This window comes from Nyctibius grandis, chromosome 4 (genome assembly GCF_013368605.1).
Source record: "Nyctibius grandis isolate bNycGra1 chromosome 4, bNycGra1.pri, whole genome shotgun sequence".
NCBI lineage: Eukaryota > Metazoa > Chordata > Aves > Nyctibiiformes > Nyctibiidae > Nyctibius > Nyctibius grandis.
The window spans coordinates 9,537,958-9,562,165 of record NC_090661.1 but is presented as its reverse complement, the minus strand read 5'-3'; the positions used below and the strand labels follow the sequence as shown (position 1 = coordinate 9,562,165).

Here is a 24,208-nt window from a genome sequence, read left to right as displayed (position 1 = left end):
TCCTAGATTAAAGAAGGATCAGCTATCAGAAATCTTTTCACTATTTAAGCTGTGCTCACCTCCTAACCTTTTTTTTTTTTTTTTCCAGGGAGGGAGGGAATAAACTGAATAGCTTAAGTCCTAAGCTGCTTAAGAGTTTCTAAGCCTCTTACAGTAGGCGAAGTTTTCTAAAAACTGAACTCTTTTGCAGCTTTTTTCTGACTAACCTCCAAATTTTCACGTACTTTCTGAAATACAGACGACAAAACCAGACACAGTGTTCCACTAATGGCTTCCCTTATGTTTTTTACAGAGGAAACAGGACTACCTGGTCCCTACACTTCTGCAGTAGACTAAATGCCCTGCTTCTCCAAGGTCTTAATTTGGCTCTCAGCCAATGGGGTGACCCTGTATACTGGGTTCTCATCTTTAGTCATTTCTGGTAAGTCTCACTCATTAGGTCCTGGATAATTAGTAGGAACTTTGAGCCAAACACAAATAAGTTATGCAGGAACCACCACCCCAATCTTACCCCCACCCCCAGACAACCAGTAAATTCAAGAGCATCATGAAAGAAGAGTTTTGTCCTCTTTTCTGCTGAGTGCCAAAGAGCCCAAAGTGAGGATACTGGGAAGCTAGTTAGCTGTTTTGCTTGGTAAAACAACCACGGCTATATTATCATCAGGATCCTGATGCTATCATAGTGTTTGAGATAAGCATTTTAAAGAATTAGTCCTTCAGGAGTTTTTGTGTTGGTGGATTGAGGATTTGGTGTATTGACAGAGTGCATTGTCACACTGCGGGACACAGGATGCTAAAAAATACTACCCGTAGAATAGTACAATATATTTTTGAGCAAGCACTGAATAAACATCATTGTTCAATGAAGGCACAAACTCCACAGGATAATCCTTCTCCTGTAACAGTGAACCAAAGCATGTAAAAAATGAAGAGATGCTAAAGAGAAAAGAATGAGAAAAGCAATTGTTGGAAAAAGCAAAAAAAATAAAAACTCCTCTATCAAAATATTTTTAGATTTTTTTTTTTGCAAGAGTGAATGATTATATGAGACAATGAGTTTAGAGCAGTCCATTAGCTAACACTGAACACAAGGCTATTGAGACATACTATTCCCTACTTACTTACACATTCAGGGGTTGCCAGGCAGGCCACTGTGCTTTTGCCTTGATGACTGTTAAAACCTCATCGCTCTGTGAAGAGACACAAAACAAGAAAGTGATTGGGACAATTTTACAATGAGGGTAATATGATTTACAGCAAAAAGTAAGATGTACTAGATCAAACCGTGCCTCCAAATTCTGGCTATGAGAAATATGCTTTGTCCTTTTTGTTATCTGAGCACCCCGTGTCCTCAGCTGCACAGGGTTCATCAAGGAGCCTGTATGAATGCAGAAGGCAAGAGCAGCAAGCAAAGGCAGTCAGACCTTGGGCACAGTCTCTTTCTCTTCTGCAGGAACATAAGTGAGCTTAAAACACCAGCAGCAGTTCACAGCCCATCCTATTTTTGCATCATGAGCTGAAGGGAAAGCTTTCAGAGTGGTGCACTGTGATGACAGGTATAAAGAAGACTCCCTTTGCCTTGGGGAAATACCCCAAACCAATATGACCAAACTGAGTTTGTTCTGGTAACGCTATCACAGGAAGACAACTGTACTGTATCCTGGGCTGTTAGTCCATATGTAGTAGTTTATTAGCAAATAGTATCTTGGGCTGTGAATTTTGTGACTCTGGCAATCTTTGTGGCCAGAGGAACTTACCAGGTTAATGCAAGCAAAGACAGAAAAATTGCTCTTAATGCATTACAGATCCAAGGGCCAAGAGGCAGGCAAAAACTGGAGGCTGCTGCTCTAGGCAATCTAACACACTCTGTGAGCATGTATGGTATATTATTTATTATCCTCATATATGTAAGGATGTAAAGAGTCCATGGTGGATGCTCTGCAATCTCCTCCAAGTAAAGCCATCGACAGCACTTTCTCTTTGTTGTCCATATATTCACTTAAAAATTACAGGGTGAAATATAGCATCCCACCTGTGGAAGCCCACAGTGTGGCAAAGCATTGTACAAAGATTATTTCCTAAAGTCTGTAGGAATTCCTGCATCAGCAGTTCTAAACTTTATATTGGTACAATAAACCCAGGACAAAGGCAGGAGACTGTTAACAAGGCTCTGATGCCCAAAAGACATCTATCACATTTTTTAGAAGCATTTTCCCCATCTCCCTTAGGAATCCACCCTGGTAATTCACCTAGAGGAACACAAAGTTCACAACTCACTCACATGATTTCTACTGTCTTTGAAAAGTATTTCCCAATTAGACTAAGAAACCCACCTCATACATTACCAGTAATTGGCACTTCCAACAGAGCTGACCTTTCAGTTCAGTGATAATAGTGCAATTTCCTGCTTGATAGCAATAGTTCTATACCCCAGACTAGCTCTAGTACATATACACCCCTGTTTAAAGAAAACAATATTCACTGGTTGTTTCTACCCCCCTCAATATTTTCTGACTCCCTCTTTTTTACCAAAGCAAGGTAATTACAGCACTGATGGGCCCTCTCTGTAACACACAAGGTTTTCAGTCTTGGGAATACATATGTAACATGACCTCTCCCTCAACCTGAGTGGATGGATAAGCCATTTCTTGAAAATCCTTTTTAAAAATACAGATGCTTGGCCAAAGCCAGTACTACATTAAACATCCTGAGCTAAGAAAGCTGCAAGTCTGACTCTATAAATGCAATAAGTATAAAAAGATTTAATTAAACTCCCGTACTACTAATACAGTTTGAATAAAGAGAATTTTAGAATGAAAGAGAGCAATAAAACAGCACGCAGCAGAGCTATGCCAGCAGGCACATTCACTGGGGCAGGCTCTGGGTGAGAAGCAGCAGGCTGAGCTGCCAGCACAACTCTCTCCCAGCCTCCCCGCTGGGCTGGGCACCACCAAGCACAGATATGCTCCATGCAGGAGAGAGGCATCACATCCAGGTTCACCTATGGCAACCTTCTTCTTACCTCCATGCCTTCAAAAGTGGAAAAGACAGCTTTCCCCTCAAAGTGATTTAAAAGGAAACTGATTAAATGAATGAAGTTAAAAGTCTGAAGTTAAAAGACATTATTTGTTTTTATCTATCAATGGAATTTGCGCGAATTTGTAATTTTCCTTGTTTCAACATCCTAAGACTCTCCAGACAGGCATATCTTCCTTTCTCACCTTGGCAACACATTTGCATTCAAAATTATTAACTGCGTATTGTACATCCCAAAGAAAGTCTGTTATGAGCATAGATGGTCACGTTTATTAAAATAATACACTGCTTATCTAATAGAAGCCAATAATGTCAGTAACATCCAAATCGCTCACACCTGAAAGCGTTTTAACACGTGCTATACAAATTAAAAATGCATACCAAGAGTGGATGAACCACAATTAATAGTTTAGTGGTAAGTGCAGAGGGAAAGAAATAAGGAACAGAGCATGGTGCATTCAGACATCCCTGAATTTTTAAGGGAGGTGAAAATTCAGATGCAAAAGCTGAATTCATGGCCACTTCCTGAACAGTAACCAAAATCAAAAGATGCACGATCCAGCATTCTGTTGGGCCTGGAATGAAAATACACATTTTTGGTACCTAGACCTCCTCAACAATTACACAGGATTAAGCTGCAACTTGAATTAAATAATTGTTATTTCAGACTGATATTCTAATTATGCAGTCGTGTCTATCATGCAGATTTGTTATATTTATTTTTTTTTTAATTAAAAATTGTAACCCTTACACTGTTATTAATGCCAGTATATATTTACTTCTGCATGCACTGATAGACAGACAGATACCTGAGTAGTATAAAAAAGAGTTTTCCTTGGACAAGTGTTTATGTCAAGAAGATGAAATCCTGGAAAACAATACAGTAAATTCTGCTTGCCACCTCCTTGTGTCTGTGAGGCTGTTGCCAGGTGAGGTCTGGCTACCAGGCTTTGCGCCAGCCTGGGGAACCCAGCTCCGCTCACTATTTGTGGTGCCACCAGCCTGCATCTCTCCAGCCTCCTGCAGGGAGCAGGCTCGGGGAGTTCCTCCAGAAAAGCAGCCACCTTCCTCTGCCTCCAGCCTCTCCAGCTGGCCTCTGCGTTTTTAAGGGAACATGATAAACTTAAACAGCCCAGACAAACAGATGCTATCTACCACACAAGTTCACAGCCTTGTGAACAATCTATAGACAGAGAGCAATCTATAGAAAAGACACAGTGGTTGGATTTGCTAGCTAATCTCTTCAGCTATAATTTATTGGCAGATAGTAGAAATTGAGAGGATATGAAATGCCTGAAGAGAAACCCACAAATCAATAACATACAACTAGTTGATATAATCCAACTGCCTTGAAAAACCCAATGGCACTGACTTCACAGTAGAGGCATAAAACATCACATAATTTTTATGAATTTTAGTTAACATTTTCTTAGGGCTTGCTGTATTACATTTGTACCCATTTTTCTCTCCTCTTCATATTCCCAAAGTTCTGCTTTGATTTCTGAATTAAACAAACTCTCAACTTCACATCAAAATATGGCAAAAAGGACTAGGATGTTTCACTGTTGTATGTTGCAAGTTGTCTTGTCACCGGTTATGTATTTGGCAGGGAAGCAATGGTTCCCAAGGAATGAAACTGACAGATTTTGAAAAAGAAAACCAGATCATTTGCAAAATGATGGAATGTCGAAGTGTTACAATGTCAGAACAAGTTAAAAGGAAGGGCAGCAATGCTCTTGCGTGGAGCTGCTGAAAATCCTTTAGGTGAAGTCTGATACACACCTCTTCCAACAATGAAAGGAAAAACAAAAAAGAAGGGAAGAAAACTGTCAAGCCTATGTTATGCCTCTGTGCATATGGAAGTTTTCAAGGAGTGAATTTGGGACTACCTGTCAGTTGTTAGAGGTATACAGGAGAAAAGTTGCTACCCTCTTTCCTTTTCCCAATTAAGCAGGTTTCCTCATTCAGTACAAACCACAGAACTGATATTTGGGAATTTGCAATTGAGTTTTTGCTCAGTTTCTTTTGAGCATATCAATATCATGCAATGGAGTACGAGTATGAAGTTCTCCCGTGAGGGGAGCGAGGGTGCGTGGCGCCATGCTGCACTGCCGGTCTGCCCCAGCACACCGCAGTCACATGTGGGCAGCTCCTCATGGGAGCAACGTGCCCTGCACCTCGGCAACTTGCCTCCACTGGTGCGTCTGTGCCTCTGTTTGCTGTGCGAATGTGCTACTGCTGATGCAGTATCTCTGCTACTACTGTAATTAGGAAGTCACGATTTAGTAACTAAATTAGTATAAGGTCTCAGGAGTCCTCATGGTAAATGCCTCTGAAAAGTGTGGTTAGGCATAATAACTTAACAAAACTTGGTATAAAAACTTTGTAGAGCCTTCTGAAGTCTCTTCGTCAATTTCAATTATTAGTTCAATTATATTATTTTAGTTTGCAGTTGAAATAGAATGACCCCTTCTCTACATGCTTAAAGCTTGCTCAAGAAGTCCAATGGAGCCCAAGTAGTTTCTAGATTGACTTCAATATTTTTAGGATTGTGGCCTAAATTAAAACAAGCAAAAATAGCAAAAAAATTATCTTTTTCTCCAGATCTGCTTTCTACATTTGTGTTTCAAGCTGGGCATGGCTGGTTGACTCAATAGCGGTTCCCTAAGAAAGTACTGACCTCCAAAAAGTCCTGATAGCCTGATTTTAAGAAGTTGATAATGTCATTCTAATACAGATGCCTTACTGACATTCTGAAGTTGGTAAAAGTTAATCATTTACTTTACATCCGTTTGTTCCTACAATGTACAAATGAAGGTGCACACAGAATAAAGTCATTAAATGGCAACAAATAGAACCCCATGGCATGAAACCACTGCTAAATTAGACCGTTCAGCCGTGCACTTTACAAAAGATTAAAAATATTTCCTCATCTTCATGAACAGAAAGTGGGACATAGCTCAAAAAAGCAGAATTGAAGATAGAATTTGATTTGAAGTCTTTCTCAACAAAGGGGATTTAAAACAGCTTGTTTAAAGGGTAACATCCATTACAATTTAATGAAAGCTTTCAGCAAAAGTTTTAAGTATCATGTGAATACCTTTAGAATAAAAGAGAGAATAGTAGGATCTGGAAAGCCACGTAAACTATTTCATGTGCTCCTGCTGCTTTTTGGTAACCGACATGATTAGTATCTTTTCTGTACTGGAAGTTATTTTTATGAGTAATTTTTATTACTATTTTATGTGTGCCAAGTAACATTAGAAAATGTTACTGTGCAGATCACTTAGCACTTCGTAATAATGATTTGATTCGGTTCAGCTAAACAAATGACAGTGTATTATCTGACATCAAAATCAGAGACAGATTCAACGAACTGCGAGAATGAAAAACACCTGTTTTGAGCCAGAGCTTAATTTCACTCATTTCACGCCACCGCTGCTTGGCATTCATTCGATTGTTTTAGAAAAGAGAACATTTAATTCCTTCCACAACACTCATCCTCATAATATCTGAATGCCTTTCTATCCACAGTGGACTCATTTTCACAAGATTCTTAGAAAGCAGAAAAAGCGACATTACTCTCAATTCACAGATGATGAATCGAATGTCTTCTGGAAACAAACTTACATATCTGAGTTTTAAGATAGCATCTCCACTGCAGGATCATCCTTTCCCTCAAAAAAATAATTTTTTATTGAAGGAGAAAGAGATAAGGTGAGAATGAAAAACGATAATACACAGTATGTCCCCTGTGGGGAATCAAATGCTATGAAAATTAGAATGCTATAGTGCTTTGGAGGGATATTTGGGTGCTCTTAAAAGGCAATCAGTCTTCTATGATGAGAATAAACAGGCCTTATTCCACCTCCACCCTATGCAGACACACAGAAAATCACTTTAGAACGTGAAAAGCATGTGTTCAGTATCCCTAAGGCTTCTTCAGTTCATGAAAATAGTTTCAGGCTAACAGAAGTCTTCAAAACCTCAAAATTTGGCTCCTTGTTACTACATACCCTGTATAGATAGATGTCTTGTTACAGAGTGGTGTTAGGAAGAAACATTCAAGAGAAGATAGAAACATCTGCTTGCTTGCTCTGAGCAGCCAGGTTGTCTACACTGAAGCCTGAAGACTCAACGTTGAAGACAAGGGGCTGCTACAGTTATTCTTCTTGCGGGCTTAGGTACCTCAGTCCTTACTAAAAGGACATGTTTACTTGGGACTGACAGCACGAAGCTCCCTTCTGAAAGCAGACACCTTTCTTCTAAACTAGGAATGGTGACAGTGTTTGCTATAATACTCTACTAGTGTTTATACCTATATATAGGTACAATTTTCTACCAAGGGTTTATGTTTAAAACTGTCTTGCAGCTGTCCCCACTGTTGAGTGAAAAACTATCCAGACAACATTGCTATCTGGCCTACTGATGAAACTACCACAGCCTGAAAAAAGGCTTCAGTTTTGGGGCCAGAGTGCAAGACTCCATGGTCAGGCTACTTGCTGGAGAAGGAGGAGTTCTGAGCTCTGAACTATGTTTTTTTTATCTAATAACCACTTAATGCTAGAAAGATGTTATCAGGTAAGAGGGAAGTGACTGTAATTTTAAGTACATGTACTTAAATTCTGCTGAGGTTATGAGTGAGGTGTACCTTCTTTATTGTAATAGGGTTGTTATGATTCAATAGCATAGCTTTCAGTAGAAGTTCAATTGCATTATATTCATTTATGAAAAATTCAACTGCAGCAATAGATGTGCCAGAAGGTACATTACAAAACCAGAGGAAAAGAAAAAAGTACTACTTTACCCCAATACAAGTGCACACTTTCCTTCCAGGTTGAGACTTCCACGGGTGTTAGTTGAAATATGGCATGTTTTCTCCTGTTTGATAAAATTTTGATAAAATCTCTAGACATCTTGCCTACCTCAGTTTTACAGAAGTATCTGAATAAAAAGGAGACACTGATATAGACACATTACTGAAATTTGCAAAAAAATTAAAAGAAAAAGGAAGTAGTCTGCTTTGTGGTAACAAAATATTTCTGGGATAAAAGCAGCTACATACAGCTTTGTTTGCTCTGTAATTCATCTTCATGTAAATATACTTAACATGCACATTTGCTTTATAGTAACTGCAAATGTCATCTCCTGTAATGCACTCTGAATAGGCACGTTTTATTAACTGCATTAGCCACCAGCGTGCTTTGAGTCTGCCCAGGTTTCTGAGGATTTCTTGTTTATGTGGAGCACGTCAGAAGTTTCCCATAGCTATTAACGTGGTCATTACATAATCTTACTTGCAAGGCTACTATCGTGAGCTGGCAATAAATCATGCAACACCGCTATTTTCCTGTGGGTGTAGCCAAAGAGGTTGCTGAAGTTGCCCTAAGCCTCAGTGCTGAGATGCAGTTCTTTTTAACATGCAGAGATTTTTGATGAAAGAACCATGCAGAAGTTGTTTTTTTTTCCAGTTCATAAAGAAGAGCATTTTTGAAAAGGTTAAGCTTTTAGTCACAAATTACTTTATGTGGAAGGAAAAAAAAGCCCATAATGAAAGATAAAGACTTATTTCTACCATCTGATGACAACTAAATTCTGTTTAATTCTATGACTGACTTAGATTCAGGCAGATTATACTTAAAGCCAGTAGCACAGATTTGGGGTTACTTTAAGCAACAGCAAAAATTCACTTCAGTCAGTGGAATTATACCAGGATTGTGTTTGTCCATTTTACTTTGACTTCTCTATGTTTATGATAGTGATTTTATGGCAGATGTGAGAACCACGCTTATTATAAGATATACAAATATGCCTGAATGGAATTCATTATTTGACCATAGTACATACATATTCAATATTTCCCTGTACAAACTGCCATTTCTTTAATTAAATTTAATTAAAAATTTAATTAAAAAGCCTTAGTTCTTTTCTTCAAAAAAACAGGTAATGACATTTCAGAGAATATAAAATCTGTGGTTTTCAGTTCACCAAATATGAAAGTCTGGGGTAATTTCCAGGCTTTTAATAAAATCCACTCAATTATAAAAGCACAGTTTTGGGGTTGAGATAGATAAAGAAATACTGTTGGGGTGCAACTGAAGAAAAATGGAAGGAAAGATAAGCATTTAAATCCAATCCTGAATTGTCACTGTCTGAATAGGTCCCGTTTCAGGAGAGCAAGTAACCCAGTGCTTCAGACAGTCTCATCTTAATCATTGTGTTGTACAGGAAAGCTTTCGTAAATTGGATACTTAGCAATTTTGCATTCACTTTTACAAAGAAAAACCTCTCTGTTAGATAATCAGGCTGAGAATTTTCCCAAAATGTGGATGTTTTCCATATTTTCCAGAAAATATGGAAATATGTGTTAAAGCTACAGTTTCAGGATGGTGACTGCACAGATGCTAGCTGACAATGCATGTTTTTAAAAAAAAGCTCTTAGAAGGGAATTATAAGAATTCTAATTCCTGATTTTGTTAAAAATTACTAGGATGGGATGCAAAAAGAAGTATGTTCATTGTTACTCTTAGTCTATATCCCAAAAGCACTGATTCACTTTGCATTAACAACCTTCTGCATTACCTGTCCCACAGGGTTTTCTTTCAATGAAGTGGTTGTTTCAGGACGGGAATGTAGGCTGAAATTAATAACAGAACTGTTGCTAATGGCAACAGTGAAAATCATATGCTCTATTTTATTTCCATTAAGGTGCAGTTACATAATCGAGGGTGTCCCAATAAAGCAATAATTCATTTTTGTGTAGTATAAAGCTTAGCAGTGTGTGTTAATGAGCCCTAGGTATGCTCTGAGTATTTGAGCTCTCATTTTCTGTGGCTGAGCAGATTCTGTAGGAAAAGGGTCTCCCTTGTGAATCCACTTCTTGATCGTGTGTTGATTTTTCTACAGCACATTTTGCTTCATTCTACACAAAATGCTTTGCTGTCTTTAGGACCACAGAAACATTTTGGGATTCTAAATTACTTTGTCAAAAACAAGGAAAGATCTTTTTACTACACTTAGGAATGGCTACTTTTTAAAGTCGGGTATTAAACTAGGTTCTGAAGCTGACCACAAGTGGTGTAACTCCCACCCTCTGCTTAATAGGTTTATCCAATACCTCCCCTTTTGTCCTCCTTCTGTCTTAACTTTCCCAACTTTGTCAATCCTTTAGACTAAACTAGCCTTTAAACCTATGTCTGAGTGCTATAAAGCCACTGTTATTTTAAACTCACAAATGATCTGGAAACACTGAGGACACCAGAAGAGAAACAGGGAAAAAAAAACAAACAAAACCCAATTCAACACACCAAGGCACTCTGGGTATAATAAAGCAGATGTATGCAACTGAAAGGCAACCTGCAAGCAGCAAGACAAAAACTGCATTCGCTGGCGATAATGATAAAAGTGTTTTAAAGCACTAGGTTCACTCATCAGATTCACATTCGGTAACTACATCATTTTTGCTCAGAGTCCTTCAAATAGTTTCAAACCAGACAGGGATGAAAGCATTGGGACAGGTTTTTGGGCATGCTACGAATAAGTGAGTTTCAACTGCTTAAATGTCAGCAGGAAACCTCAGGAGAAGGCTGGGTCTGCTCTGAGAAACAGCCCAGAGAACGGGGACAGAGAACAAGTCTGTCTTGTGGTAAATGCTGGCAGTAAGATTCCAACTATTGCGATTATTCATCCTGCTGCTTCTCTCAGACATTAGCCAAATGTAGTAGCTTGAACAGAGGAGAAATAATTATCCAGACAATAGCAAGTGATTTTCAATAAGACCAGCAAATTAGCTCAGGAGGTGAGCTTCCCTGACCCTTGGTAGTATTTTGATAAATCAGTATCATTTTTTTTTTTTCATTCAGAATGTACAATATAAATATTCTAAATGTGCTTTAACTGCTGTACAGAAACAATCACAACAGCTTAATTTCCCTTCCGTAAAGATATTGTGTCTAAGCCACCCTTTACCATTCCTTCCAAAAAAAGAAAAACCACCCCACCAAAAACCCCAGCCAAGAATGTAGCCTTTAAACAAATTAAGGAATTGAGTATCTTATCTCAAATTAAGTTTTCTATAGTCTAGAAAAGAGTATTCTTTTAGAGAAAGCAATTTCATGTCTCTTCCTCCCCCCACACACTTTCAGCCATTGCCGTGACAAACAGGTTGCTGCCCTTGTGGACCATTTCTGCGTTAGTCTCATGGTTTATGCTTTGACATTAAGCTGTCTCAGAATTTAATGACCAAAACACACTTGTCTCAGATTTTGGACAAAGTCATCTCAAGCTGACAGGTCTTACAAGAGCAGGGTTTTAAGAGGAATGTTGGAGATTTCCCCAAGCAGTGGAGATGTTGCTGTTCTTCCCATTAGGGGCTGCGTTTACCACCTCCTTTCCTTGCAACTCCCTTCCCTTTGAAAAACAACTTAGACTACACTGTGACTCAAAGGACTGTCTGCATAGTTCTCCACGGACAGCGGCTCCAGCCTGATACCCCTCATTCTGCTTATACTTTAATTTTGCCTCATCTTCACTTCTGCACTCAGTCAGGAGAGACAGAGAGGGAAACTGCCTGCACTACCTGAGGGCAGGATTAGCTTTTAGGGGAGTGGATAGCTTTTGTTCTCAGACAAGGAACTCTCCTGTCTTATTGCCCACTGTGGATTTGTATACATTTAGAAAGGTCTTGTTTAGGTAGATGTTACATGGAGGCAAATCCAGAAACTGAGACTGACCCAGAAAAGTTTCCTTGCTGCTTCATACAAATGTCAGGGGCCTGGCCTAGGTCACACTGTCTCCCATCTCTGATGGTTCGCTCTGGCTCTCCAGCAGTTAGACAGCTGGGAAATGGTATTATGTTGGGTTTTTTTTTCCTGTAACCTATTTAGCACTAACTGTTCTCTCAGAACAGTGTGGGAGGTCAGATGAAGGTTATCTCCCTACCTATGCCCACACTACTTGTTGCTTAGAGAGCTTAAAGTATCGTTAGATCAGTTAATGTGGCTAAACTTTACACATGCCACTGAGCAGAATTAATATTAGAAGAGGAATTATATAAGACTCACAGCTTTAAAACCAGTAGGAGCTGCTATTAGAGTGAAATCTGCAATTAATGTAATTAACATACCAGGGAAGAGCTATTAATTCCACTATAGAAAGTACTGTTTTCGTTTCTAGTTGCTTACTTAAAACAGCAAAAACAGAACAGAGAAATAAGAATTAAAGCCTGTAGCCACAATGCTGTATGTCATCCTATAGTAATTAGAGATAAATGGGTGATGTTGTCTTTGTAATAGGCCAGAAACGAAGAAATGCATTTGTTTTAAGGAGCATCTCTAAAGTACTTTGGAAAATCTCTAGTACATCAAATTGCTGAGTGTAGCATTCATGTAGACATTTTATGATCAAAATAGTTCTAAATTAAGGAACGTAAACAGAGGCTTGCACTCTGAAAGAAAGTATTCACCATAGTGCACTGTACTTGCTTGCCACAATATTAATCCTAAAAATAAGAAAACAGTAAGAAACAATCACTGCAGTGAGGTCGGGATAAATGTAAGTATGTTCATTTTAGCTGTAAAATACAACTGGTAAGGACACAACTTAAAGCTGTGTATCTAAGTGTACTGCTAAAAATGCTTACTGTGATGTACATCCCTTGCTATTTCCCATGGTTGTTTTGAAATTATATGTACACTGACGTATTTATATGCTTATCTCTAAAGCTTATGTGCTGAAGTTAGGTTTAAATTTTAGAGTTTAGCCATTAGTCATGTTATCATGAAATGATACAATGCATTACTATGCCATGAAACAGGCATTTTGAATATTTCATGATGTGTTCAGAGCCAAAAAAAGCACACTTCTCATTCCAGTAGTAAAGCACATATTTCTGTTGTGATCACCTCATTTGTATTCCTTTAGGCATCTAATAAACTCTTTCTTTTCTAGTAACTCCGTAATCAGAATTGTACAGTATTAGAATTGTGCTCAGTTCTTTTAAATCAGGGATACTGTGTACAGATATTTTCCTTCATCCTTTTTTTTCCTCTCCCTCAAGTCCCCTCTCAAACCAGACTCCTGCTGGGGGATTTACAGCAGAACACTGACCACAAACATCAGTCCCTTCCTCATTTGTACAAAAGTAGCAGGCCACACTGGTCCCCACTGAAGTCCTAATTCTGAGTGTTAAGCCACTTTATTAAAATAATTTACTATCCCTTAAAATAAAATTACGTTGTTTTCTTTTTACTAATCTCTAAAGAGATTAGAACTGCTCCATTATTGCAGGGCAAACTTCCAAAGTGGTTAATAATCAGAGCAGCAAAGCATTGTAAATGCCATGGCTCATTACGAAGCCAGTGCTTGGACTCTATTCACTTTAAAGATACGTCATCCTTTGGCTAATCAGGATGAATGTTTTTAGCATTCATGTTTCTAATGCAAAATTCACAGGCTGGTTCCATCCTGTCTTCTCCTGACACTGCAATTGTACAGTGAAAGAAACTGATGGAAATGTTCGCTCACAACAGAATTGCTGAGTTGTTGCACCACAGTAACTACTGAGAGACTATTAAATATGCAATTACTGTGGCATTCTCTGAAGTCTGATGAGCCAATTAATAGCACTTTGTATTTTCATGGCACCTTGCCTCAAGGAATATAAAAATGCTTTTAAACAATAATTAAGTTCTAGAGCTCTCTTGTAAACCATTTGCACCATTGCCCAGACACAGAAAATATGGCAAAGTTAGCAAACCAAATAAACCACCAAAAACGTTCACTGACTTCCTGCACTATGATGATACAACAAGAAGCCTTGCGAGAAATAAGACCAACGATCATACTGCCACTGGTCTTATGTGTAACTCTGAAGAAGTGACACCTACTAATCCAAAAGCAAAGGTAGGGACACCAAGCTCTCTCTGCAATACTGAATGACTTGATCCATCTTCTGATCAATTGGAATTTGTAGTTAAAACATTAATTAATCCAGCAAGCATGATCAAGTTGTCTGCGAATTACATGAGCTACTTTAACTTTGTATTAACTAACAAACAGATAATCTATGACTCAAACCCCATCTTTCCCAAAACCAAAACCCATGTGAAACTAACCTAAAAGGCATGCTGTAAACTACACCCTTAATGGGCATGCAGTTGGCTTTGAAGAACAAATATGTGTCTTTCCAATATGCACCTGACTATAATGGGTTTATAAATGAGGACACTTGTCTAAGGAAGATAGATGACAACTTTCAATGATTTCTTTCCCCCAATACCATCTAAAAAGCAAGAAGCTTGTTATAGCTCATCCTTTTCTGGAATCATGGCATTATAGTGTAATTCTAAAAAAAAAATCACGTCAGAAAAAAAATCTCTCAAACTACTAATTCAGCCTCATCCATCTCTACCCCAGTCAGAAAGCAAGTGACCTTTTGTCACTCCATCCAGTCTTGACAATTGTAATGTCAAAACCAAGTTTTCTGTGCACCAACAGACTTCCTACAGTGCTGCTTGCTGTGCCAAAAACCAAGCAGAAGTCATAACATTTCACGGGAACTATGCAGATGAAATGAAAAAGAAAATATATTATGCCCTAGAACGAAATCACACAGTCAAGAAAATAGTTCTCAAATAACTGGATTATACAAAAGTTATGACTGTTTTTGAAGGAATGTACTACTCACTATAAGCATAGCCAGGTGAATCTGAATGTAACACTTTATAAGACATGATCATACTACTGAAGTAATTAGGATTTTATTTTTCTTTCCACCTGCTTTACATATAGTTCTTTGTGCCTTTCCCAGATACAGGGATTTCTAAACTGCTCTGAACACCTCTCTCTTCCTGATCAGGAATACAGTCCTGATTGTATCAGCCTTTCTCAAAGACCATTCCCTTAATCACTACTTCCTACAGCTCCACAAGAACTTACAAAAAGCCTTAAACATTCACAGTTTCTTTTTTTCTGCTTTCAGGTCCACATTTCTACTGATTTGTTCTGCACATTTCTTCTACAATAAATCATCCAGCATTATTGGTCCCATGTGGCTGCATGCCTTTCATTTTTGTGAACTAAAATCCAACCATCTTATTGACTACAGCTGCTTTTAAATACACTTTGGTGTCAGCAGTGATTTACTTTTTAATTATATTATTTTATTTTAGATGAGTGGTCCTATTGTTTCCTTAACAGCTGCTTTAAAGGCAGCGCTCAAATAAATGAAACCTCAGCATTTGAGCAAGGAAAACAAGTTAATTCACAATTCCTTAACAAAAGAATTTCCTACAATAACATTCCTGACGAAAATATCACCACACTTTCCAAATCTTTTAGATTTTAGCATGATGATTAAGGGCATCATTTCCTTGAAGTGTGTTCTAGCTGATCATTCTTGGGAGATTTCTGCGAAAAAGACCAGCAGGGATAGCACAAAGATAAGATTATTTCTGTCTCTCTTCCAAAAGCCTGAGAGACTGTTTTACCGGTTTTCTATTTCAGCTGCAGAGACAAGTTCTAAATCCAATGCTCACCAAAATTAAAGACTAGGGATTTGATCTTAGTAGAAGGTCCATTTTTGTCCTCTCATATGTGTATGTAATTTCTCTTGTCTGCAGGAGAACATTTATGCTGTATCTGGGGCAAAATTGAGCGTATAGGCAAGCTGGTATTTCTCCAGGGAGAGATTATGAACAGAAAAACCAAAACCATCACAATCCATTGCAAAAATATGCTCTCTGCAATGGAAATGTGAAGCAAGAAAATATTTGTGAGTGTGGAAGGTACAAGTTTATCCATGTTGAGTTGATTTTAACCAATATTTCTTGAAAAAATGTCCTGGGAATGCACTGTATACTGTTTCTTTGACACATGCATGAAGCGTTAGATATTAAAAATATTTACGTAATCTTACCAAACATTTGATGCACTTTCATTACTGCACTGAAACATTATGACCACAAATGATAAACATGTCCACTGGTTTCAAACCAGGTAACTGCTCTCAATTTCTATACTACTGGCCACTATTAATCTGGCTGAATGAAGGACGGGGAATTGTACATTTTTGTAACATTATTTTTGTATCCGATATGCAGAATTAAAAAGTAGCTAAAATAATAACTGGCCCACGGTGGCCCACAATTCCTTCTGATTCTAAGTGTCTGCCAAAAAAGACCCAGTGCAGTGCAAGGCAAACTTCATAGTGGGCTGTGACTTTTTTTCTATTTGTTTCCAGTTATCTTTATCCTTCTGAAGGTCTTTTTCTGTTCCTTGCAGCAATCATCTTCAAAAGGACAGAGAGGAGGGGAGAAAGGGAAGGAGCAGATGTTTTAGGCTAATGAGCAAATAACAACAAAGTAGTTCCATGGGGGTCTTAACATTACTTTGAATCTGGCCCTTGTTTATTCAGTACTAGAAATGTGTTTGGTTGCTGAAAAATATGTAACAAATGGTCGAGATAATTTTTCAAGGAGCGGTTTGCAACCCTTGTCCTCCTACGTCACTGAACTCTGAAGGACCAGGGCCAGGAAGAAGCCCAACTGGTAAGCCCTGTGAGACTACCACAAGAAAGCATTAACAACCAGTGTCTCCATTTACCCATTTAACCAGACACAACTCCGGTTGGAACTGAGTTGTGACAGTCATCTCCTTACTCTTCTGGAGATGTTCAAACTGCAGGTGCCCTCCTGCTCTCCTTGTAGCTGTGTTCAGAACAGCGATGATCTGGTTTTAAATGTTTTCTGACCACTTTCAAAGGGCACACTATGGACTGAAAGTAGGAAAAAAGCCACAGATAAATGCTAGATATGTAGTCAATTGAATTTTGGGTCTAAACTCTTCTTTTCAGATATAAATATTTATCTGCTGAAAGTGACAGCTTTACAAGCATTTCTGAGGACATAATCTAACTTTTGTTATTAAAAACAAGAGGTTAAGCATTTGTTCCTACTGTGATCTCTTGCTAGTATTAGAGCAGGGAGCTCTTACAGTATTCATTAGCTCTGCAGGTTTTGTTTTTTCATCTGTTTTCTTACCTAGGCAAAGAAGGGAAGATATATTTAGGAGTTCCATCATTCTGCAGCCCACAGAAGGCTTCGTGAATGCACATTGCCAGCATTTCAGAATCTATACCCTCTACATACCACTTAATTCCATTATCTTTACTACATTAGCTCTGATGTGTCACAGGAATCTCTAGGGCCTAGAAATGACTTATGAATTAATTACCTGAAGCATAATCATAGGAAAATAAATTTAAACATCACAATTTCACATTCTATTTCATTAACATTCTGGAAAAAAGAGAACATTCAGCAGGTTTTCACGTTCACGTGCAAAAATTTTATGCCAGAACAACACCTTGAAAGTGAAAAAAGAGCTCTGTGTGGATTCCAGTGAATACAGAATTTCAGTCACGTGGATTTATGTTGAGAACCATAATAACTGGTTCTATGAAGTGAGACAAAGTCACCAACAAAAAGTGATGGATTTTTTTGTTAGTAACGACACAAAGTCAAAGACAGGAGCCATCTTTGTGTTTGGAAAGTACTTGGAGTATTTTGGGCTCTAAACCTAATAAAATAAAATGGGTATGTTTAGCAACTCGGAGTGTTTGCAGCTTTCAGGTCTTTAGACAGTCAGATGCCACATGATAGTCACTCACATATTCCAAGTGCAAAGAACCACTTGGCTAGATGCATGAAATTTAGTTACATTTACAATCATCATGGTTAAAAGAACTATGACAGATTCTTCAAGATCCTACCCTCTTATCCCTTTTATTATGCTACATCTGGATGTTCTGAACAGCTTCTAAAGCTATTACACCTTGATTCATTTGGAAAGAAAGAGAAGAAAAAGGAAACATGATTCAGAGAAGTATTAAGGTTATTGCTGACACCTGTCTCAGAAAATTTTAAAGGGAGGGAAATAGAGGATCCACTTATCTCAAAGTGAAACCTGTGAAATGTATTGCTAAGGGTTTCCATGAGTCAAAAAGGACTGTTCTGGAAAGATATTGGGAAAAGGGCATAACAATCTTCTACCTCACAAATGGAGGGCCAGTTGCAGTGGTTGTGATGTCAGCTTCTACTAAAGATGGAGAAATCTATTAGTTTAACTTCCAGATCTCACAGAATACATTGACATTCCCAGAAGAGATACCTGATAGGAATCACTTGGAACACACCGTTAAAACCATTTAGAAATTTATGTTTGTTTGTATTTTAACATAAGGCCCCTTGGATGAATCTGTACTCTCTTGGGAAGGAAGAGGTCCATCTTGCTTGTAGAATCCCTGGTATTTAGTGTGTTTTTCCAAAAACCTGGGCTTTTATTCCAGGCTGTGAAACTGAAATGCTTTACAAGGAATTTGGCCTTGGAAAATCTAGTTCTGAAAATGACCACAAGCTATTGTTATTATTAAGGTGTGATTGAAGAAAGTCTAAGACCATTACTAGTTTGCAATACTGGAAGATGGGATTTTCCATTTTAGCAGGAGATAGCTTTCCTTAAAATAACTTGAGTGAAAATAATCAATTGCTTATTCATCTTTGAAGCATAATTTCTTCTGGAATACATTATAACTTGAGGACTTATTGTTAAACAAAATGCCTGAAATAATTCCCCTACCACATTCATTATACTGATTTCCATCTAGATCAGCAGGCAGCTGATGTCTGGGTGTCTGTAGAACAATCTCTTCTCAACATTGGCAACTGATCAATTAGCATGAAACTGCTTAACACTTTTTCCAGTCTTATCTTCTTATCCATGCATTTCTTCTTTAACATCTTCCTGAGGGGTGATCCATATTTTATCTCACAGTGGTAAAGGACCTATTCTCATCAATGTATGTAGGATTTGAGAGAACTATAATTCAGTAAGAGTTTATCTATCAAAATGTTTGACATTTCTACGCTGTTTTGTAAGTGAGGGTCCCACTACAATAAGGAATGGAATATTGTTGTGTCCCACTACAATAAGGAATATAATATTGTTATCTGGTAAGAATTATTAATTTATTCATTATACACATGTATCTATAGGCAAAGTTCTTGATATAAAGTTCTTATTTTTGGATGAATGGAGAACTGACTCTTGACTTAAAGCTAATCTTGGGCATACTAATGTAGAATATAGTACTTATAATACATTGCCTTAAAAAGAAAATAATCATGCCAATAGCTTGACAAATTATTTTACAAGAACCAGACCACTATTTATTGAAATAATATCGTGTTAACCATTAACAGTATTTAAAAGTTAGCATGAGTGTTATAATTTTGCTATTTTATATAAAACCTAAAATCAGCTTTTCAAGAAAACATTTCAGATTGCAGTTGAAGTGCTGTAATTTCTTACATGCATTCAGCCAATATACTGTATAGCTTAAATACATAAATTCATGGCACAGCAGTTATAGCATTTGTCAGAGCTTTTATTGCTTTGTTTATATAAATAGGATTCTGAAACCCTCTGATTACACATAAATGGTGGTATTTTAAAGAATAATGAATGGGAAATTATTGGTCTCTTTTCTACTGTACCTCACATAAGTGTAGCATAAATGTCTTCATTCAAGTATTTGCCTTTCTTATTCAACATAATAAGATTTTGTTACAAACCAAACTTTAATAAGTGATTGCTCCTTTTGCCATGGGAACATAGAAAACAAGGATTTGGACACAGCATGCATGAAAACTGGAAGACCTAGTCAGTGACGGGTACGTATGATTTTTAAAGAACGAAAAGAAGATATTAATTCAATGAACACATTAATTCAGTGAACATCAAAATGATTTGCTACTATAAGCTATAAAGGTGCAGCTTGTGTATATACACTTAAAATCTGCAAGTCCTAATATAGTTTCTAACACATCCTAAATCCACAGATAGTCTGTGCATAAAATAGAATTGCAAAGATATATCCAAACTAGGCACAAGACATAACTGATGCTTAAAAATAGACTCTTATCTCTCTTGATAGCATTTTTATGGGATGGCAGTCTAAGACTGGGGAATGTCTGCTTTAGTGGGAACATGCCACCAACGATTCAACCCACTGATTGTCTTGACCCATCTATGGTTGTGCTGTTGTGATGCCCAGGCTCAGATACCTTCCCAGTACTCCCAGTAAAAGCCAGTGTTACTGACAGCTGTGAGAACATTACAAGAAAAAGAAAAAGGAAGACAAAGAAGAAACATTCCTATGCAATTACACTAGTTGAATAAATTAGAAGCAAAGATTAAAATCAATATTCCAGTGCTCTAAGGCAGAGTAAGAAGAGAAGTTTACAAGATGCAGATTTCTCTCTATTGCTTATCAAAGACAATTGAAACATGAATTTCCAGAAGTGGATTTGACCTGGGAGGCTTGTATAAGCATGAGACCTGTAGTGGTTAGCAAAACAGTAATCATTAGCTGATATTAAGCCTGCTAAATTACACTACCTTCATCTGTGGAGCCTCATTGCAAGCAGTCATGTCAGCAGCCCTTTGAGCTTTGAATATGTGCTGTGACACAGAATAAAATGTGACTTCTTGCTTTTTGTTTTAGGTACTTTCAATAGCATTAAAAATGCTATGTCTGCTACCTTGTCTCAGCTAATTAATATCACAAAACATGATGAAAGCACACCAGTGTTGATTCACTAACAAGGTGGTATTTGGTGGGTCTATAGTGACCTGTTGTATGCCTGTTGCAAGAACAAGCAAGTCTTTTGTTAATGAACACATTCATATCATAAGCACTAAAATCACTGCTTTATCCAATAATGCTGCAGTGATTAACATTAATTAATTTTCACACATAGTATGGGAGAAACAGTAATGCAACTTCATCTTCCTGTTTCAGTATTACTTCTTGTCTACTGGTTCCTGTGCAGTTTTAACTATCTTACTACTCCCCTTTTCTCCCCATATATTTTTAACATCCTGTTGTCTTTTGACTTGATAGCTGCCTAGGGCATGTATTATCTCTGTCTTACACGCCTATAAAAATATAACACATCTACGCCTAGAGGCACTGGTCAGGTCTTTAAGGCACTGCTGCAGCAGCAAAAATCAATACTTGGTATAGCAGAAATGAATGAAGGTTGTTATATGTGAAACTGTTTAGGAATTAGTAGCTTTGGCAACAGAGTTCCTTCCCAGTTCCCTTCCTTTGTCCTTGTTGATTGTCCAAAAGGATTTACACTGAGGGACAGGTGATGGTTTCTCTCTGTAGGATAAATTACTTTGTGCAAATCTCTTTGTTGCCATAGCTAGGCTAGTTTAAAGCTAGCTTGGGTATTTCTGCACTACGCTACAATTGCTGAACCGCAGGGTAGACACACACAGGTACATTTCACTTCACAGTACCCATCTTTAGGGGGTACTTAGTCCCTGTCTATCTGGTTAAAATCCTGTTATTTTGGAGTCATCTCAGGTCATTGCACGCTGACCACAGCGTGCCCAAAGCCACTACGTTTTCAGAGGAAGCATCTCTATGTGCCTTATTCCCACACATTCCTTACAGTTATTGGTCAGCAGTACGATACGTGGTCAGAAGGACTTTCAGTCTATCTAATCCATCAAAGCAGCTGTTCTGCTGTTAAATACCAGAAACTGTGACTGACACAAAGGGTGAATTATTTGCACAATAAACACAGGATTTTGCCATCTCATCTAAAGCCACAACTGCTTGCTGCTGTCAGGAAGTAACAAGTTCTTTCTCCAGGATAACAAACACAGAGAGAAACAGGAGGAGAAAGAGAGAGGAGGGGGAAGAAGAGAAGGTATTTTGATGAAGGCAATATGTTAAAGCACAATGTTAAGGCAATACATTATATGTTATCCTTTTGTTGGGGCATCCCATTATACCTTCTTAAGTGGTATTCATTGCAGGACAGGAAACCTGTTCTGAAACGTGCAAGACATTACATAAATCAAGGGTTAATATCATTACAGCTGGATGACAATTTTTCAGTGAAACAATATTAATTTGCTGAGGTAGAAAGAGAATGTAGAAATACATATTTGTTTTGATGAATTCCTTCAAGGTTTGCACAGCTTTCTGCTGGAAATATGCTTGGTTTTCCATCTAGCAAGCTGCTTGGGAGCCTGGGATCTCATTTAATTTGCTCCTGACTGGCACTTAAAAGTCTCACAAACCCAGGAGCATGCTGCATATGCTTGTAAAGGGGACTCAGCTTTTTTCTCAACCCATGACTTTTAAGGTTTTTTGGCTCCCTGCTGTGGGGTTGAAATTAGGCTGATTCTCCCCGCTGCAGCTCTGGGTTTCCAAGCTGCCTGCTATGTGTGCTGCCCGTTGGCTGTCACAGCTGCCCAGACGAGTGAGCTGGGGAACCGTAGGCTTCTTGCAATGCTGGGAGCCTTGCCTGAATTTAAGGCTCTTCTATCACCCTGGCCAATTTTCTGAGAGCTGAAGACAGTCAGTACTGTCTCACTTTTGGAAAACAAACATTCAAACAATAGCCCCCAACACAAAACAGCAAAACAGAACTAGAAAAAATATTCCAGTTACCTGGAAAAGCAAATATTGTGCTACTGAACAGCTGAGAACAGCTTACGTAGCTGTCTTAGGCTGCATGTTCATTTTAGGCTACTATTCCGATTGCCCACGGATGTCAGAATGAGTAGGACTTTTTGATTGGATGAACTGAAATACTTGAGATGCTGGAAGAGCATCTTAAAATGCTTCATACTTTTTATAAAATCAGGTATGAGTACTTAGGAACGCTCCTTTTAAAAACATTACCATGCCTCTATATTTCCATAGCCTATTACTGTCGATTAGGAGATTAAAATGAAGAAAGAGCTTTTATCAAGAAGAAAAAGTAGTTCTGTTCCATCCTTAAGCAAATTAGCATCCTAAACTGGATTTCTAAGTACATTTTAAAGAGCAACAGGTGTTATTAAGCCACTAGATATTTTGGCTTAAAATGGACAAAAAAGTAAGCAATAGTCTCATTTAAACAGGATGTAAAAGAGATGTGGGAGGCAGGATTAGTATCTACACTATGCATGACTGAAAAGCAAGCTCCAATTCTGTCTCCTTGCACATCTAAACCCCATCCTGTGGAGAGACACTGTTAGAAAAAAGTGCAAGAACAAGTGAGAGTGGTCTTGGTTTGGATCCTCTGAGGGCTTTCTGAGAAGCATGTGGGTCTATCTTACACGAAGAGTGCATCGTGCCAACAAACCCCTCAGCAAAACTTCATGTGTATATATCTAAGTGACACCAACTTACTTGAGCCAATCAAATTTCTGAGGTCTTTGAGTATCTTTGAAGTTCAATTGTTCTTGTCTTCTGCTGGTGTAAAATAATTCTTTCCGTACTTAAACCCACATATTTAATTTTCTTAATATAAGTTTGCAGTAATGGGGAGTTTACATACACCTAAATAAAATTATTGTGTTGCTTATACGTACGCATATGGAAGCCTATCTGAAAATGTGGCCCTTAGAGTATGTACTAGTTAAATAAAAATGTGTGTGCTGCACTTGGGAACACAGATTTCCTATGAGTAAAATCTTACTGAAAACAACATTTTACAGTTTTTATTTTGGAAAAGATTGTAATGCATCACTGCTATGGAAGAATAAGGCATTTTTACCCTGTCAGCCCAAACACTATGGTTTGCCCTGTTTAGGCTCAAAACTATCTCAAGAGCAAAAATGAGGTTGAATGCTGAATAGAAAATGAGTTATATTCATAGATTCCAACAAATGTGAACATGCTTACAGATGTGTTTCATTGACAGTCTTTAAATATTTAATTCCCTCATTTGACTCAAAATCATTCTGCTCTCTGAAGAAAGAGAAAAATCTTAGCTTGCAACTCTTTCAGCCTGAGGAAAAAAAATTGAACTCTCCAAGTCAATACTCCCTTACTTTGACCTTTAGTAAACACACTGAAAATTCAATTTTTCACAGCTGGTCATTCACTGAGTAACATAACACAACCTCCTCTTTGTTCTGCACTGTGACTTATTAGATTGTACACTGCTCACTAAAATGAACATTGATTATTGCTGTGCACTTTGCTTATAAACATGCTTTCACTGCTAAGATCATTGTACCTATCATCCATGCATATACTCATTTATAATGTTGCAAATGGATTCAGTGAAGATGTGACTGTAAATGGGTAAATGTGAGTGCT

The 24,208-nt window shown here is 37.9% G+C and overlaps 1 protein-coding gene across 1 annotated transcript in view; it reads right to left on the bottom strand.

Annotated features, from left to right (window-relative positions):
- The window catches only part of SPON1 (spondin 1), a 207,632-nt gene that overhangs the window by 32,935 nt on the left and 150,489 nt on the right, over positions 1–24,208 (bottom strand). The window contains exon 7 of the mRNA XM_068399588.1: positions 1,126–1,190. Coding sequence (XP_068255689.1) covers positions 1,126–1,190 — 65 coding nt within the window. The remainder of the gene's footprint in view (positions 1–1,125; positions 1,191–24,208) is intronic.